Genomic DNA, 20,744 nt, shown 5'->3' with positions numbered 1-20,744 from the left:
AGATTTAACCTCCACCTATAATTATTCATTGACCACTAATACAACAGAGGGGGAAATGGGGATTTCCATGGCTACAGGAAGCGAGCGGGTAAGGGACTTGATTCAAGGCCTGGGTTGTGTTCATTAGGGCACACCCAACAGGAAACACTGTACAAAATGTTTGCCATGGAATTTACAACTGAAGGATTCTTATTAGACAACTCCAGGTAGTCCCTCCCTGTTTCAGTCCATTTGCTTCCTTTTGGTGCCTAAGGAACACGACCCAGGTCTTATCAAGCATTCGCTTTACTGGCCACTAACGCATAACAAACACCAGCCTCCCGGCTCAGAATTAGAGGTGTCATTTTAGGTGAACACAGCTATACTGCAGAGATGAGCTTCTTCTGTCTTCTGACATTATGTAAATAGAGGAATAGGATAATCAGACTACCATATGTCAGGGCTGCCCAACCTTCTTCCTGGAGTTCTACGTCGCGTAGGTTTTCAGTCCCAACTCTAATTTCTCTTATTAGCTGTTCATCAAGATCTTAACTAGCTGAATCATGTACATTAGGTTAGGGTTGGATTGAAAACCTACAGAACGGTAGATCTCCAGGAAAAGTGGTGGGGGCAGCCCTGTCATATGGATACATAGCCTGTCTCGTTGACAGTAAAAGCTGCCCTCTGGTGGCTGATGCAATGTACTGGAAAGTGTTTTCTGGGTGGAATCAAAGTTATTTTCAGTAGCTTCAGGAATATCAACACTTTTCATTAAAAAAGTTAGTCAATGTTGTTGACATATTTTCCAAATCTAAACGTATATATATAACACATTTATGTCACAAAAACTATTTTTTATAATCAAATCAACTCTATACTGAACAAAAATATAAATGCAACATGCAACAATTTCTAAGTTTTTACTCAGTTACAGTTCATGTAAGGAAATAAGTCAATTGAAAAATGTTAATTGGGCCCTAATCTATGGATTTCACATGACTGGGCAGGAGTGCAGCCATGGGTGGGCCTTGGAGGGCATAGGCTTTGAAATAGTCAAATCCACTATTTTGAAGGGGTGTCAACATACTTTTGTATGTGCTTTACATGTGCATGTGTGTGATGGTTTAGATCAGAAGATGAGACAGTCGTAGTACTGGGACATTCATTTATTGGTACATTCATTAATATAATCATCCCTCATATAAAGGGTTTAGGAGACTTCAGGAGAAGCCATCTGGAGTAATTCACCGGTGAAGTGGATCGGGGGTCAGTCCGGACAGGTCCACTTAGGAGTGGTGCTTGTAGTCCTCCAGATGGGCCAGGACATAACCAGACGGCCCCAGGATGGTGATGAAGAAGACTGTCAATGCAATGGCTTGCTCCTGGATGAAAACATCACCATTTACATCATGTTTAGGCCTACAATTATTTGATCTTGAAAATATTTTCTTTCAATATTACGTTTCAATAGAGACATACAAATGTATTCATCAATTCATCTGACTCTGGGTAAGTAGACAAATGATCTACATCTCGAAATCTCACAGTATCCCATTAAAAAAAATGTATACACCATAACACTGTTGTTGTTGTTGTTGTTTTAATGAATAAATTGAAGGAAGTTAAAGGTATAGTTGACTTTTTTACACCTTATAGTCAGATGGCTAACAAAACAACTATGGGGTTGATGGGGGCAATTTAGTCAAAGTTAAATGTTCATGGCCAAATCCCCCTTATGTTATTAGTGCCTATTTAAACACTTCTAAATCATGGATTACAGTTTCTCCTGGCCCATGGACAGTGTACGGAACCATCTGACTGACAATAAGGGGTAAACAAGTGAACTATGCCTTAAATTAATTTACAAATCAATCATTGCAAATAGGGCATTAATGGTCCTGTTTTTTTTGTTTTGTGTCATTTGTTCTATTTTATTACCATGACTGAAATAATGTTCCCATAACATATACAGTACCAGTCAAAACACACCTACTCATTCCAGGGTTCTTCTTTATTTGTACTATTTTCTACATTGTAGAATAATAGTGAAGACCTCAACACTATTAAATAACACATATGGAATCATGTAGTAACCAAAAAAGTGTTAAACAAATCAACATATATTTCAGATATATCAACATATATTTGAGATTACTACATGATTCCATATGTGTTATTTCCTTCTTTTGACTGGTACTGTATATATATTGCCATGTATTACTTTTCCGTATGGGATGTTTCAATATTATGTTTCAATTGTAATTCAGTCATTTTTGTTGTTGTCCCACTTTACCAACCATGGCTAGCTAAAGTAGGACAGCATGGCTAGCTAAAGTAGGACAGCATGGAGTAGCTAAAGAAGGACAGCATGGCTAGCTAAAGTAGAACAGCATGGCTAGCTAAAGTAGGACAGCATGGCTAGCTAAAGTAGGACAGCATGGCTAGCTAAAGTAGGACAGCATGGAGTAGCTAAAGTGGGACAGTCCTATAGGCTTTTCCAATGGAGGAAAGAGATCCAGTTTACATTTGGGACCCCCTGTACTGGTGCCCTGGTTCTTCTAGTACTGTATCCTGTTCATTTTTCATTGTAGTACTGTTATTAGTACTTTTATTAGTACTGTTATTCGTACTGTTATTAACACTGTTATTAGTACTATTATTACCACTGTACTTAGTACTGGTATTAGTACTCTTATTAGTACTGTTATTAGTACTGTTATTAGTATTGGTATTAATACTGTTATTAGTACTGTACCTAGTACTGTTATTAGTACTCATATTAGTACTTTTATTAGTACTGTTATTAATACTGTTATTAGTATTGGTATTAATAATGTTATTAGTACTATTATTACTACTGTTATTGGTACTCTTATTAGTACTGTTATTAGTGCTCTTATTAGTACTGTTATTATTACTATTATCAGTACTTGTATTAGTACTGTTATTAATACTGTTATTGGTACTCGTATTAGTACTGTTATTAATACTGTTATTAGTGCTCGTATTAGTAATGTTATTAATACTGTTATTAGCGCTCTTATTAGTACTTGTAGTATTACTATTATCAGTACCCGTATTAGTACTGTTATTAGTACTCTTATTAGTACTGTTATTAATACTTTTATCAGTACTGTTATCAGTACTCCTATTAGTACTCATATTAGTAATCTTATTTGAGTGAATTCAGAAAGAGATTTTAGATTGTTCCGTCTTCTGTAACCCCTTCAGACATCTATCCAACATATTAACCCAACACATGATCCATTTCTGAAATCCTCAGATGTTTCCTAATCACATCAAATGGAATTTAATTGTCATTGGGGTACAGTTACTACTATATGGGTGTCCAGTTTATCTAACCTGCTGTCCCAGTCTACAAAATGCAGGCTGCAACTATGGTTTTGACTCAATGTACACACATGGGTGTGTCATGCCTCCTGTGAATATGATATCCACATGTTTTTGTATGTGATCTTGAGGGTTTCAAGAAATGCATCATGTGTTCGGCTAATATGTTGGATAAATGTCTAAAGAGGTTACAGAAGACGTAAATGCAAAAAGTGTCCATACTTGTTCTGAATTCACCCTAGATGAGAATATGGACTTTAAACAGTGGTGAGACATTTCTGTCAGTATGGTTCCCAACGTCCCAGCTGTAGATTTAAATCAAACTGGGCACAGTTTGACTATATTTGGCAAAGTCCTACAAGGTCACATTATTGGCACAATTTCAAGTAGGCTCCATGCACATGAGCTAGACCACAAGGCAGGAAATGTGCGTAGCTTAGTTATCCGTTGCCAAACACATAAAACAAATGTCAAACACACTTTAAAATAAAGGACTTGAATTATCCATGCATGCAACTGACTAGCCTACGTGAAGGAATTTACAGTGATAATGGCGTTATGCGCTCTTCCCCTATAGACCAGACTGGTGTTCACTAGATGGGATACAGCTTTTGGCAGATTTCCCTTTTCGTAGCAGGTTTGGAGAATTAGGTTAAGGTTAGGAAAAGGGTTAGGGGTAGGGTTAGCTACAATGCAAAAAAAATAAACGTTTGACCTAAATTTGACAAAAGCTGTATCTTTTCTAGCCATGGACCCTATAGCCGAACCGTGTGAGACGTCATTAAGCTGTAATAGTCCGTTATTAATATCACCATCTTTACATTAACCCCATATGACTTTGATATAGTCTTATAATGCAAAATCATGCTTCAAATAGACAAAAATCTAATGGATTTGTGAAGGACGAGCTTTTACGCGCGGTGCGGGGACATTCTAGGATAGGGAAAGTGCCCAGCAACCTGCTGCATGTACTTACGCCCGAGGAAATGTGGTGCTTCGCAGGCTTGTGTGACAGGGAGGCTTTGGAGACGATCTGCGACCTGACTGCGACCCTCAGCAAATTCACTGAACTCTTGATCCCAGACATGTTGCCTCTTTAGTGGCTGATTTCAATCCAATCTGCCTAATCGTGGTGAGACGTTAACTCTAGTGTGCCCAGGGAAAAGTCAACAATGTCCTTCAGAGGTAGCAGTTGTTTTTTGTTGTCTACCTGCCAAGTGTAATAAAGGGTTTAGCAAATAAAAGAGTATACGTATCGAAGTTCCCTCCCGTTGAAACAGTCTTCTGGTATTCAATTGGTCAAATCAACTGCGTTGGAGGCTCTGCTCCAGACAGGGAGGCTGATATCAAGAGCTGTTCCTGTTGGTCGGCTGTCTGTCTGTCTGTATGTTACCCTGCAGAGTGAGTCAAAGGAACAAAAACAATGTAGCCTAAACACGCCCCTAAATAACAAATGAAACTAATGTGTGCGTAGTTTTGAAACAAACGAGCGTGCTATATTCAGGTAAACTGTTTGAAAGTGCATTTGTTTATGTGTATGAGTGTGGTGTAAATTCATTTGTTTATTGGGGGGAGGATGTAGTCTAGAGCTGTCACAGCTGTGTGGCTCAGCCTGTTGTGTGGCTGTAGTAAACTTGTTCACAGACTATTGCACACATAAGTCTGGTGGAGAGAGATTGCAGCTGTAGGACAGTAGCTTACTGTACTGTACTGTTTTTCCAGATGTAGCACATCATAAACAGGGTGGTTTGAGCCTTGAATGCTGATTGGCTGACAGCCGTGGTATATCAGGCATATGACAAAACATGTATTTTTACTGGTCTAATTACGTTGGTAACCAGTTTATAATAGCAATAAGGCACCTCGGGGGTTTGTGGTATATGGCCAATATTCAACGGCTACGGGCTGTCTCCAGGCACTCCACGATGCGTCATGCATAAGAACCGCGCTTAGTCGTGGTATATTGGCCATATACCACACCCCCTCATGCCTTAATTATACACAGGGTCGTTTGGGTCATGGATGCTGATTGGCTGAAACAGCATTTCAGCTGTGTGTATATCAGACAATATACCACGGGTATGACGCAAATATACTTGTTTACGGTTCTATTAAGGTTTAAGGTTTAATGTATTTGTACCAAAGAAAATAAGTGCTAAACAACAATACAGATAAAAACTAATAAATGTGCAGGTGTGGTTGGAAGCCCAAGGGCTTATACGAAAACCACACCACAAACAAAACAACATACAAGACATAAGTACAAAAATAAAACAGGTTTGTTAAAACATAACAAAACACACTAATCATAAATGTACTGATGAACTGATCAACAGTCACAATAAAAATAAACAGCATATGTTTTGTTGTGTGTTTGGAGTGTGTGAGAGAGGCTATATGGAGGAGATTACTTAGTAGTTTGGTTCATCACGCTGACACCCAGTCTTCGCTTGAAGTTATTTAGGTATGATGATGTTTTGGCAATGTGAAGATAAGAATTCCAGAGTACGGTACCTCTGTATCTGATAGAGAATGAACTATGTGAGGTGTGGCAGAGGGTAGGGTGAAGGTTATCACAGTGTCTGGTGTTATATAGATGGATGGATTTCATAATTAACCTGGAAGAATCCATTGAAAGGTTTAAGTAAACTGTCTTGGAGGTATGAGTATTTTTAGGTGAAAATGCATAATTGGCGTACATTGATGACGTAAATGTTGGTAACCAGTTTATAATAGCAATAAGGCATCTCAAAGGCAACTCGGAGCTCCTGGATACAGCCCTTAGCCGTGCTATATTGTCCATATATCACAACCCCCTGAGGTGCCTTATTGCTATTATAAACTGGTTACCAACGTAATTAGAGCAGTAAAAATAACTGTTTGTCATACCACAGCTATCAGCCAATCAGCATTCAGGGCTCAAACCGCCCATTTTATAATATGGCCAACATACCAAGGCTATATCCAGGAGTTCCTGCTTGGGTCGAACAGCTCTTCCCCAATATACCACACCCACTCAGGCCTTAAATCAATTGTTGCAAATTCTGGGGGAAATCCAACCAGTGACTGGCAAGCCAACGCCTTCACTGTTACGCCCGGGGGTCCAAACTGTTTAATGAAGTCACTAGGTGTTGTGTCAAGGTCGCTACAATATAACTTTTATCTCAATAGAATCCAGGCTACCTGTATAAATAAAATATATATTAAATGAATAAATGTCTATGTGCATTGTGCAATGTCCTGATTTCTAAACAGATCACATAAGGCCACATAGTTATTCTATACTGCGTGTAAAGTCAGGTGATATCGTAGCCACTGTGAACCATGTAACCTATATTCCGCTGTCCTTAGTGTAAGGGTTTCAATTTTATTTATTTTTTTATGATATTTTCACACTATGAGGTTGAAATAACACTGTGAATTTGTGAATATGACGATTTTACCCTTTTTGTGTAAAAGCTGTTGGAATGAAATGCCTGGAATTTCAGACTGTTCAGATGGGTTTGTCACGCCTGCTCTCGCTCTCCCTCTCTGGAGGTTCGAGGGTGCCAGCCTGCCCTTTATTATTCACACCTGTCACCATCATTACACGCAGCAGCGCTCATTGGACTCATCTGGACTCCTTCTATAACTGCTCCCCCGTTTGTTCCCAATGCCGGTATGTGTTCATGTCCAGACGCTGTGTTGTCCTGTTCCATGTCCGTTGACATTAAATGTTCACTCCCTGTACCTGCTTCTCGTCTCTACCAGTGTCGACCCTTCGGATTATATCCCAATCGGATCGGATTATAATAAATACACCAATGACCATTCATCTGGGTAAGGGGGTAGGCTCTAGACCATCCTATCAGCCAATCAGGGCTGTATATGTAAATTAGTTGTTCGACATTGCAGCCAACAGTGCAGGCGACTGCCGACTGACTGATCTACAAAGAACCTTGCGTCATAAATAACTACTCATTATTATTTGTAGATCAGTCAGTCAGTCACAATTTACCCATGATACATTACGGGTTTGATCCTCTCGAACACGGCCAATATCTTAAAATGAGTTTCCTAAGGCCTACACAATCAGACCGAGCATGTCAATGGCCAAAAGATGTTCAGGGAAATAAATTGTTAAAATCAATTAACATTTTAATTAAATAAACACACACATTGATTTATTAGACATACAGTGATGATTTAATATACAAAATACTTAATGCAGGCTTTTTAAAGATTATTCTCTTTCACCATCCTATCCAACAGTTGATGCTGTTGTGCTTGTTGTCACATATGCTTTGGCAGCTTAACAAAATATAAGAAATCCCCATGACCTTATCTAAAGCTGGCTTGTTATCATAAAAAATGGAAGAAATATCTGTCAGTGCCCACAAATCACTGGGCTGTGTGTTGATAAACACAATAGAATGGGGCCTTCAGGAGTTCGGCTGCTGTGCTCGGTACATGTAAACAAGCATTAATCTAGGAGCAGAAAACTGGAGGAGGAGAGATGCCAAATATGAAGTGGATAACATCCTTCTTTTGAAATCTTTCTATGGAAACCTCCATGTTTATCTCACACGGTGGGTAAGGTTAATTAAAAAGCATGTTTATTTCACTCTGACAAAACACACACACGGGCTTGTATTTAGCAGCTGTTGTGTCTGTGTTTACACAGGCAGCCTATTTCTGATCTGTTTTTTACTCATTGGTCTTTAGACGACGCAGTCTCGATTGCACTCTACACTGCCCTCACCCACCTAGATAAAAGGAATATCTATGTGAGAATGCTGTTCACCAATTTTTGTATATTTTTTTATTTCACCTTTATTTATCCAGGTAGGCTAGTTGAGAACAAGTTCTCATTTGCAACTGCGACCTGGCCAAGTTAAAACATAGCAATTCGACACATACAACAACACAGAGTTACACATGGAATAAACAAAGCATACAGTCAATAATACTGTAGAAAAATAAGCTTAGGACCCTGGGACTAAAACACCTCCCTCGGCAACTGGAACCTGGACTTCCTGACGAGCCGACCCTAGGTGGTGAGGGTAGGCAATCTCACCTCCGCCATGCTGACCCTCAACACGGGGCCTCATAGGGGTGTGTGCTTAGCCCCCTCCTGGAGACCAAGCACGACTCCAAAACTATCATCAACTTTGCTGACGACACGACGGTGGTAGGCAACGATGAGACAGCCTATACGGAGGAGGCCAGTGACCTGGCTGTGTGGTGCCAGAACAGCAACCTCTTCTTCAATGTCAGACCAAGGTGCTGATCGTGGACTACAGGAAACGGAGCGGTGAGTATGCCCCCATCCACATCCACTAATAACAGTACTAATGGTCTGATAGAACAGCGTACTCCGATAAGACAAGGAGGAGGGGGGGGGGGGGGGGGGCTTGCGGTCTGTGCATATTTGTAAACAACAGCTGGTGCACAAAATCTAAGGAAGTCTCTAGATTTTGCTCGCCTGAAGTAGAGTATATTGTGATAAATTGCAGGCGACACTACCCTAGAGAGTTTTCAGCTATGCTTTTCATGGCTGTTTATTTACCACCACAAACAGATGCTGGCACTAAGTCAGCTGTATAAGGAAATAAGCAAACAGGAAACCACTCACCCAGAGGCGACGCTCTTAGGGGCCAGATACTTTAATGCAGGGAAACTTAAATCAGTTCTACCAAATCTCTATCAACATGTTAAATGTGCAACCAGAGGGAAAAAAATTCTAGATCACCTGTACACACACACAGAGCCGCGTACAAAGCTCTCCCTCGCCATCCATTTGGTAAATCTGACCACAACTCTATCCTCCTGATTCCTGCTTACAAGCAAAAATTAAAGCAGGAAGCACCAGTGACTCGGTCTATAAAAAAGTGGTCAGATGAAGAAGATGCTAAACTACAGGATTGTTTTGCTATCACAGACTAGAACATGTTCTTTGAATTCTTCCGATGACATTGAGGAATACACCACATCAGTCACTGGCTTTATCAATAAGTGCATTGAGGACGTCGTCCCCACAGTGACTGTACGTACATACCCCAACCAGAAGCCATGGATTACAGGCAACATTCGCACTGAGCTAAAGGGTAGAGCTGCCGCTTCAAGGTGCGGGACTCTAACCCGGAAGCTTACAAGAAACCTCGCTATGCCCTGCGAAGACCCATCAAACAGGCAAAGCGTCAATACAAGGCTAAGATTGAATCATACTACATCGGCTCCGATGCTCGTCTTATGTGGCAGGGCTTGCAAACTATTACAGACTATAAAGGGAAGCACAGCCGCGAGCTGCCCAGTGACACGAGCCTACCAGACGAGCTAAATCACTTCTATGCTCGCTTCGAGGCAAGCAACACTGAGGCATGCATGAGAGCATCAGCTGTTCCGGACGACTGTGTGATCATGCTCTCCGTAGCCGACGTGAGTAAGACCTTTAAACAGGTCAACATACACAAGGCTGTGGGGCCAGACGGATTACCAGGACGTGTGCTCCGGGCATGTGCTGACCAACTGGCAGCTGTCTTCACTGATATTTTCAACATGTCCTTGATTGAGTCTGTAATACCAACATGTTTCAAGCAGACCACCATAGTCCCTGTGCCCAAGAACACAAAGGCAACCTGCCTATATGACTACAGACCCGTAGCACTCACGTCCGTAGCCATAAAGTGCTTTGAAAGGCTGGTAATAGCTCACATCAACACCATTATCCCAGAAACCCTAGACCCACTCCAATTTGCATACCGCCCAAACAGATCCACAGATGATGCAATCTCTATTGCACTCCACACTGCCCTTTCCCACCTGAACAAAAGGAACACCTATGTGAGAATGCTATTCATTGACTACAGCTCAGTGTTCAACACCATAGTGCCCTCAAAGCTTATCACTAAGCTAAGGAACCTGGGACTAAACACCTCCCTCTGCAACTGGATCCTGGACTTCCGGACGGGCCGCCCCCAGGTGCTGAGGGTAGGTAGCAACACATCTGCCACGCTGATCCTCAACACTGGAGCTCCCCAGGGGTGCGTGCTCAGTCCCCTCCTGTACTCCCTGTTCACCCACGACTGCATGGCCAGGCACGACTCCAACACCATCATTCAGTTTGCAGACGACACAACAGTGGTAGGCCTGATCAACGACAACGACGAGACAGCCTATAGGGAGGAGGTCAGAGACTTGGCCGGGTGGTACCAGAATAACAACGTTTCCCTCAACGTAACCAAGACTAAGGAGATGATTGTGGACTACAGGAAAAGTAGCACTGAGCACGTCCCCATTCTCATCGACGGGGCTGTAGTGGAGCAGGTTGAGAGCTTCAAGGTCCTTGGTGCCCACATCAACAACAAACTAGAATGGTCCAAACACACCAAGACATTCGTGAAGATGTCACGACAAAGCCTATTCCCCCTCAGGAAACTAAAAAGATTTGGCATGGGCCCTGAGATCCTCCAAGGTTTCTACAGCTGCAACATCGAGAGCATCCTGACCGGTTGCATCACTCCCTGGTACGGCAATTGCTCGGCCTCCGACCACAAGGCACTTCAGAGGGTAGTGCGTACGGCCCAGTACATCACTGGGGCAAATCTGCCTGCCATCCAGGACCTCTACACCAGGCGGTGTCAGAGGAAGGCCCTAAAAATTGTCAAAGACCCCAGCCACCCCAGTCATAGACTGTTCTCTCTACTACCGTATGGCAAGCGGTACCGGAGTGCCAAGTATAGGATCAAATCAAATCAAATGTATTTATATAGCCCTTCTTACATCAGCTGATATCTCAAAGTGCTGTACAGAAACCCAGCCTAAAACCCCAAACAGCAAGCAATGCAGGTGTAGAAGCACGGTGGCTAGGAAAAACTCCCTAGAAAGGCCAAAACCTAGGAAGAAACCTAGAGAGGAACCAGGCTATGAGCGGTGGAAAGTCCTCTTCTGGCTGTGCCGGGGGGAGATTATAACAGAACATGGCCAAGATGTTCAAATGTTCATAAATGACCAGCATGGTCAAATAATAATAATCACAGTGGTTGTCGAGGGTGCAGCAGGTCAGCACCTCAGGAGTAAATGTCAGTTGGCTTCATTGAGAGTATCTCTACCGCTCCTGCTGTCTCTAGAGAGTTGAAAACAACAGGTCTGGGACAGGTAGCACGTCCGGTGAACAGGTCAGGGTTCCATAGCCACAGGCAGAACAGTTGAAACTGGAGCAGCAGCACGGCCAGGTGGACTGGGGACAGCAAGGAGTCATCATGCCAGGTAGTCCTGAGGCATGGTCCTAGAGCTCAGGTCCCCCGAGAGAGAGAAAGAAAGAAAGAAAGAAAGAAAGAAAGAAAGAATTAGAGAGAGCATACTTAAATTCACACAGGACACCGGATAAGACAGAAGTACTCCAGATATAACAGACTGACCCTAGCCCCCGACACATAAACTACTGCAGCATAAATACCGGAGGCTGAGACAGGAGGGGTCAGGAGACACTGTGGCCCCATCCGATGATACCCCCGGACAGGGCCAAACAGGCAGGATATAACCCCACCCACTTTGCCAAAGCACAGCCCCCACACCACTAGAGGGATACCTTCAACCACCAACTTACCATCCTGAGACAAGGCTGAGTATAGCCCACAAAGATCTCCACCACGGCACAACCCAAGGGGGGGGCGCCAACCCAGACAGGAAGACCACGTCAGTGACTCAACCCACTCAAGTGACGCACCCCTCCCAGGGACGGCATGGAAGAGCACCAGTAAGCCAGTGACTCGGCCCCTGTAATAGGGTTAGAGGCAGAGAATCCCAGTGGAGAGATGGGAACCGGCTAGGCAGAGACAGCAAGGGCGGTTCGTTGCTCCAGTGCCTTTCCGTTCACCTTCACACTTCTGGGCCAGACTACACTCAATCATAGGATCTACTGAAGAGATGAGTCTTCAATAAAGACTTAAAGGTTGAGACCGAGTCTGCGTCTCTCACATGGGTAGGCAGACCATTCCATAAAAATTGAGCTCTATAGGAGAAAGCCCTGCCTCCAGCTGTTTGCTTAGAATTTCTAGGGACAATAAGGAGGCCTGCGTCTTGTGACCGTAGCGTACGTGTAGGTATGTACGGCAGGACCAAATCGTAAAGATTGGTAGGAGCAAGCCCATGTAATGCTTTTTAGGTTAGCAATAAAACCTTGAAATCAGCCCTTGCCTTAACAGGAAGCCAGTGTAGGGAGGCTAACACTGGAGTAATATGATAATTTTTTGGTTCTAGTCAGGATTCTAGCAGCCATATTTAGCACTAATTGAAGTTTATTTAGTGCTTTATCCGGGTAGCCGGAAAGTAGAGCATTGCAGTAATCTAACCTAGAAGTAACAAAGCATGGATACATTTTTCTGCATCAATTTTGGATAGAAAATGTCTGATCTTTGCAATGTTACGCAGATGGACAAAAAGGCTTCACAACAGTTTTTACCCCCAAGCCATAAGACTCCTAAACAGGTAAACAAATGGTTACCCGGACTATTTGCATTGTGTGCCTCCCCCCCTCCCAACCCCTCTTTTACACTTCTGCTACTCTCTGTTTATCTTATATGCATAGTCACTTTAACTATACATTCATGTACATACTACCTCAATTGGCCCGACCAACCAGTGCTCCCGCACATTGGCTAACCGGGCTATCTGCATTGTGTCCCACCACCCGCCAACCCCTCTTTTTACGCTACTGCTACTCTCTGTTCATCATATATGCATAGTCACTTTAACCATACCTACATGTACATACTAACTCAATAAGCCTGACTAACCGGTGTCTGTATATAGCCTTGCTACTGTTATTTTCAAATGTCTTTTTACTGATGTTTTATTTTTTTGCTTACCTACACACACACACACACACACACACACACACACACACACACACACACACACACACACACACACACACACACACACACACACACACACACACACACACACACACACACACACACACACACACACACCTTTTTTTTGCACTATTGGTTAGAGCCTGTAAGTAAGCATTTCACTGTAAGGTCTACACCTGTTGTATTCGACGCACGTGACAAATAAACTTTGATTTGATTTGATTTGTTTATATCCTGATTCTGTTACTTATATATCCTGATGCTGGTTATTATATATCCTGATACCTAGTCACCTTAACCTTATTCATATCTACCTCTATCATGCCAGTCTCCCTGCACATTGTTAATATGGTACTGGAACTGACCCTGTATATAGCTTACTTACTTTATTGTGTTCTTATTTCTTATTTCTATTTGTTGTGAGTTATTTTGCTACATTGTTATTATAAATTGTTTTTATTTAACCTTTATTGATTACTGTATTGCTGGGTTTAGAGCTTACAAGAAAGGCATTGCACTGTACTTGTACACGTGACATTAAAGCGTGAAACTTGAAGTTAAACCACTTTTAATACAGTAAGAGAAACACGTTTTTCTTTTTGCCGAACTGTACCATTGATGGCCACTAGATGGCAATGGAGGGTCACATAAAATGGATGGGCCTTTTTTTTCACTGGGATGATCCTGTGTAGACTGGCCTAGTAGGAGCCACCATGTGGAACATTACTGTGGGAGATATGAAACAAGTAGGTTGAATCTGTATATCAGATATTCTTGCTTCAGTAATGCTATTTAAAGTGTACCTGGTATTTTCCATTGGCTTTAAACCCAACATTTGACAAACACACCCACAAACAGACACCTGTGGGGTTGAAAGGTCAAATGGGGTGCAGGAGATGGATTGCAGCAGTACTTCTGTATCAATGTTAATTAAAACGTGACAGATCTTGAAGGCATCAGAATCCCAGCATTTTTTAAAACACATTATTATAAAATATTCTCTGCCAACTGGCAACCAAGCCCACATGTGATATTATACTGTACTGTCTGTATGTATGTCAGAGATGTGCTCATACAATGCTTTCAGAGACATAGGAGTATATCAACTTTGACTATAAACGAGACGGACTGAAATCGGTCATTTTTAGGTATTGTGTTACATGTCTAAAACGTCCATTTGTAACAGCTGCATACAGTGTCGAGGGATTCCAGCACTGGTGTGGTGTGGTAGCAGTTCAACTGTGTGTGTGTGTGTGTGTGTGTGTGTGTGTGTGTGTGTGTGTGTGTGTGTGTGTGTGTGTGTGTGTGTGTGTGTGTGCGTGCGTGCGTGCGTGCGTGCGTGCGTGCGTGCGTGCGTGCGTGCGTGTGTGCATGTGCGTGTGTGTGTTTCCTTTCTTTTTTCTCATCAGACCTGCCTAATTCTCACTTTGTTTTTGTGGCAAAATTATACATTCTGTTAACATATAGGATCTGTTATGGCTGCAGCCCGACGCCGGTACACCTATGACAACATCCAGCTCAAGTGCAGGGCGCGAAATTCAAAATCTATTTTTTTTTTAAATATTTAACTTTCACACATTAACAAGTCCAATACAGCATTTGAAAGATAAACATCTTGTCAATCCAGCCAACATGTCCGATTTTTTTAATGTTTTACAGAGAAAACACCACATATATTTATGTTAGCTCACCACCAAATAAAAAAGAGGACAGACATTTTTCACAGCACAAGTAGGATGCAAGTAGCATGCACAAGCCAACCTAACTAACCTAGAACCAACCTAAATAACCTAGAAAAAACTACCTCAGATGACAGTCCTATAACATGTTAGACAATAAATCTATGTTTTGTTCAAAAAATGTGCATATTTTAGCTATAAATCAGTTTTACATTACTGCTACCATCATAGCTACAGTCAGAAATCGCACGGGAGTAGCCAGAGAAAATACAGACACCAACGTCAACTACTAATTACACATCATAAAACATTTCAGAAAAATATATGGTGGATAGCTAATGAAAGAGAAAGATCTTGTGAATAGAGCCAATATTTCCGATTTTTGAAGTGTTTTACAGCGAAAACACAATATATCGTCATATTAGCTTACTACAATAGCTAACATCACAACAGCATTGACTCAAGGCAAACGGTAGCATAGCACAGTTCGACAGATATATGAAAAAGCATCCCAAATTGGGTCCTTATCTTTGTTGATCTTCCATCAGAATGTTCTCCAAGGGGTCCTTTGTTCAGAAACGTCTTTATTTCGATCCAGAACGAACAATTTCCCTCTTGAATTAGCAAGCACACTGGCAGTGCGACGCTAACCTCTCCATCTTGACAAAATTCTTGCGTCGCATCACGTCTAAAGTCCAGAATACATTTCAATAATATAATTAAACTATATTGAAATAACATACGTTAGGATGATATTGTGACATGTATCAAATAAAATCGAAGCCAGAGATCATATTCACCTTTACAGAGTGTTTTCCAGGAGCCGAGTCCAGGTCCTACTTCGCGCCCAGAAAAAAAAATAAAGTGCGCACACCTCACTCCAAGAGGTTGTGTTCAATCCCAGGACGAGATAATCAAGTCATTTCTGCTCTCACTTCCGCATGACACCCAGAGGAAGGCGTATGACGTGTTTCTACAGTCCTAAGTGACATGCCCTTTTATAGACAAGGTCTTGAAGAGCGACATCGATTTTGGAAATCTCACTTCCGGATAGGAAATGGGCTGTAAAAATAGTTCTGTTCCACTTAGAGAAATAATTAAAACGGTTTTAGAAACTAGAGACTGTTTTCTATCCAATAGTAATAATAATATGCATATTGTAAGAGCAAAAATTGATTAAGAGGCCGTTTGAAAATTTGCACATATTTTCCAGTTTTTCAATACGCCCCCTGCAGCCATAACAAGTTAATTTGACCACCTTGTTGAAGTGTATTTGTGATTTAAATAGGCCTCTGAAGATTGTAATTTCCACTTTGAAATTTTCAGACTTGATATTCCCTTTACTGGAAAATTCACATTTCCTGTTGCTGCATGATTATTTTCCTGCTGTAGCAAACTGGCTCAAATTCAGATCCTACATCTGTATGACTCCAGAATTATCTATTCTTGCAATTTGCAGTCTATGACATTTCAGATTTAAATATGATCATTTATCACAAAGTAGTTTTGATGTAGTGATCAACTTTTTCAAAGTAACTTTAGTGTAGCTGAAGTTCTTCCAGTGTGAAGTCATTGGTAGCTTGGTAAACTGTACTTTCAAAGTAGCTTCCCTTTACTTTCAGTACGTGTGAGCATACATGTGCATGTTGTTGTGTGTGTGCGACTGTGTATGTGTGTAAATGCATGTGTGTGTGTGTGTGCGTGCGTGTGCGTGTGCGTGTGCGTGTGAGTGTGAGTGTGTGTGTGTGTGTGTGTGTGTGTGTGTGTGTGTGTGTGTGTGTGTGTGTGTGTGTGTGTGTGTGTGTGTGTGTGTGTGTGTGTGTGTGTGTGTGTGTGTGTGTGTGTGTGTGTGTGTGCATGTGTGCATGTGTGAGTGTGAGTGTGTGTGTGTGTGTGTGTGTGTGTGTGTGTGTGTGTGTGTGTGTGTGTGTGTGTGTGTGTGTGTGTAACGCGTGGTGTCAGAATGGTCCGACCAGGAGAAACGTGGACCTCAGGGGTTCAGTGGAATGTGCCAACAGCTTGAGTGTGAATGTGCTCCATGGAAAATAGACAGATATTATTTGATCCATGACTGTGGTGTGAATCATACATTATCACGTACATCACGTAAATCAGCCATTTTAATCCAACTGTAGATACCAACTATTTGTTCAGTGATTTTATCTTAGGAGACACTCTGCAATGCTTATGATGAAACTTTGAGCAGTGACTCTAGAGATATAAGTAGCTATGCATTTTGGCTATAGAAGTCATTAAATGTTTCAATTTAGCAATGCAAATATTTCAACATTGGATAAAGTAATAGATTTTTACAGGATGAACAATTAGCTAAAGCCTATTGGGATTTTTGTTGCTTTGAAAAACATACTGGTTGAAAACAAAACATTTAGAATAACTACAAACTCATGGCGGGGAGATTATACTTTATTTGTGGAAAATGTTTTCCCATAGTAAAACTAGAGGCAATTAAGGAGTGTGGAAAAAGGTGAATGGGTCGATGTAGTTAAACTGGTCAACAAATGAAGTACGGACAAACCTGACCAGACCGTTGTTTCTTCAGTCGAACACACACACACACACACACACACACACACACCACACACACACACACACACACACACACACACACACACACACACACACACACACACACACACACACACACACACACACACACACACACACACACACACACACACACACACACACACACACACACACACACACACACACACACACACGTGAGATACATACCTAGATACAGCATAATGCAAGTGGTTCCACTAGGAGGAGAGGAAAAAAGCTCATTATTTTTAATGGGTTAACACTCCAACGGAGTGGTCTAGCTATCTGAACACTTCAACACACAACACCGTTGTCTCCCACGTCATTGGGGCATATTAAAACCGCTAAACAGAATGATGTCTTTGTTTCTTCTGCTGTGAAACTAACAAGAGGCCTGTGGTGGGGAGTCTGTGGACTCTCCAGGCTAGTCAATCACACACCCACAGCTTGGTGATGACAAGGACAACAGAACAAACAAGCAACTGACCACGAGTCATGGCAACAAACAATGCCACCTTTCTCTCTGTTGTCACTCCGTTATTCACAATGTGCTTCTTTCTTTGGTCAAATGTATGGAATGGAAGGCAAAGCTAAAGTGCTCAGTCTGCAGTATTTGCCGTAAACGTTTGTACTTTGAAAAAAAGTTTCAAAAGATAAAGCTAGATGACACACAGGGGGATTATTGTTCTGTCCTAGACCAACCAACAATATCTCTCCCCTTTTCTGTTCAGTTTGCCAGACAATGTAGATCTTCATGACCATGGAATAGTTATGTCGCCCTTGCGTCATACCAGCAAAGGAGGGCACTGTTGTTCTCAGTAAGCATATACCCAGATTGCTGCATGCATGCACTACTTTCTTATAAACAGTCTTTCAAAGGCCACCTTTGAGTGTAGACTTAACAAAGAGATGTTTTGCACAGAAATAACAGAAACAATAACTGAAAAAAACAACTGTTACTGATATCAGTTTCGTCTAAGATGGGTGCTTGAAGAGCCGTTGGAAATGATTAACGTCCCTTCAGTGCTGATCAATATCCTTGACTCTGACAAGGTCACCTCAGATCAATCACTAGACTGAAAGGGGCTTCTTTTCTCCAGTCTAAAAGACTCAACTCTTTCTCCTCCATGCTTTGAACAAATGATAGGTTTTGTTTGTTGAGGACTGTGAGACACTGAGCTGCTCTTCTTCCCTGTCAAGTGTCTGGACAACAAACAACATGTCTTGAAATTCCAAGAGAAGAAGAAGAAGAAGAAGACGAAGAAGAAGAAGAAGACAAAGAAGAAGACAAAGACGAAGACGAAGAAGAAGAAGACAAAGAAGAAGACAAAGACGAAGACGAAGAAGAAGACGAAGAAGACAAATAAGAAGAAGACGAAGAATACAAAGAAGAAGAAAAAGACGAAGAAGAAGACGAAGAAGAAGAAGAAGACAAAGAAGAAGACAAAGATGAAGACGAAGAAGAAGAAGACGAAGAAGACAAAGAAGAAGAAGAAGACAAAAGAAGAAGACAAAGACGAAGACGAAGAAGAAGAAGACGAAGAAGACAAAGAAGAAGAAGACGAAGAATACAAAGAAGAAGAAGAAGACAAAGAAGAAGACAAAGACGAAGACGAAGAAGAAGAAGAAGACAAAGACGAAGAAGAAGAAAAAGAAGAAGACAAAGACGAAGAAGAAGAAGACGAAGAAGACAAAGACGAAGAAGAAGACGAAGAAGAAGAAGAAGTAGAAGAAGACGAAGAAGAAGAAGAAGACGAAGAAGAAGAGGATTATGAAGAAGAAGATGAAGAAATGTTAGACCAGCTTTGTTCCAACTGAGAAAACAGGTCAATAAAGTGCAACGTCATCCAGGTCATGTTGTTGTGGTCCTGTTTAGTCCAGACTGTTTGTAAAGACATATGTCTTTCCTGGCTGTCATGTAACCAATCAATCAGATAAAGTTTTAATACCACAATTCAGATACACAGATATAGATGTCTGTGGAACATAATGGAATATGTCTGGGTCCAAAAAGGCGATACACCTACATACCTGCCCCCAAAAATAACACAACACGCCCCATTTGAATTACTTCCTGTACAAATATCCACCTCTTAGCACAACCTCCACACACTCACCAAATCCCAACTTTGTTTTCCCACCACAAGCTCGACATTTTCTGTTCTGTACTTTGTCTAACAAGGTACTCTGTCAAATCCTACCAATTTCCCATCGCCCCATAGGGTCCCCCTCCTGTCTGTCAGTGCTGTCTCTCCCATATTGGTGCTTTTTGAGGGGCTGAACGATGACTTACTCAGCATGCATTCCAAATGGCACCCTGTTCCCTACATAGTGCACTACATTTGACCAGAGACCTATGAGCGCCGGCCAAAAATAGTGCACTATATAGGGAAAAGGGTGTCGTTTGGGACGCAAATAGGCTCTTTCTATCTGAGGTAGAGTACCTGCATGGCCTTAAATGTGGCTCTCATCCATCGTCATATATCCCTTCACTGCAGACTGGAGCCACTTCAGTGACGACAATACAAGGCCATTATAATGGAAACCTTTCAACACACTACAGCCTTTTCATCAACACGCTCTGTTTGGAGAGTGTTTGTCGTTCACTGGCGTCGTATAACGTAGTGCCGCCATTTACCGTTCAATGGCCTTGATACTGTGTGCAGCAATAGAGAACTGACTCCAATGCATATGCAAATACCTCTAACCACCCACCCACCCCATACTACACCTGACAAGCAGTTGTTTTCTGAGGAAGCTCAAACCGAAGCCTGGTGACATTGACAGATATCACTCATTGTTCCATTTCCATATACATTATACATCCTGTGTTGGATCTATTTTACAGTTCAGTGGGAAAATGTATAGGTGTTTCCCACGTCTTTATAAGCATCTGAGTGTCATTTCATTTTAGAACCCAGCACAACTCAGCATGGTACCTTCCCCAGCTGCCTGTGGGCTCAGTAATGCTGACCGTGTTGGTCTGTCTGTCTGTCTGTCTGTCTGTCTGTCTGTCTGTCTGTCTGTCTGTCTGTCTGTCTGTCTGTCTGTCTGTCTGTCTGTCTGTCTGTCTGTCTGTCTGTCTGTCTGTCTGTCTGCCTGTGGGCTCAGTAATGCTGACCGTGTCTGTCTGTCTGTCTGTCTGTCTGTCTGTCTGTCTGTCTGTCTGTCTGTCTGTCTGTCTGTCTGTCTGTCTGTCTGTCTGTCTGTCTGGCTGGCTGGCTGGCTGGCTGGCTGGCTGGCTGGCTGGCTGTCTGTCTGTCTGTCTGTCTGTCTGTCTGTCTGTCTGTCTGGCTGTCTGGCTGGCTGGCTG

At 42.0% G+C, this 20,744-nt stretch overlaps 1 protein-coding gene across 1 annotated transcript; it reads right to left on the bottom strand.

Annotated features, from left to right (window-relative positions):
* Positions 1–1,130: 1,130 nt before the first annotated feature.
* cox8b (cytochrome c oxidase subunit 8B) lies at positions 1,131–4,737 on the bottom strand. Its single transcript, XM_071416013.1, has 2 exons — positions 4,307–4,737; positions 1,131–1,361 (listed from the first exon to the last, which is right to left on the bottom strand). Exons 1-2 carry the CDS (start codon positions 4,415–4,417, stop codon positions 1,266–1,268), a joined length of 207 nt encoding a protein of 68 aa, XP_071272114.1. The 5' UTR covers positions 4,418–4,737; the 3' UTR covers positions 1,131–1,265.
* Between the last annotated feature and the right edge of the window lie 16,007 nt (positions 4,738–20,744).

This window comes from Salvelinus alpinus, chromosome 9, assembly GCF_045679555.1.
Source record: "Salvelinus alpinus chromosome 9, SLU_Salpinus.1, whole genome shotgun sequence".
NCBI classification, from domain to species: Eukaryota; Metazoa; Chordata; class Actinopteri; order Salmoniformes; family Salmonidae; genus Salvelinus; species Salvelinus alpinus.
This window is presented reverse-complemented; position numbering and strand designations above follow the sequence as displayed.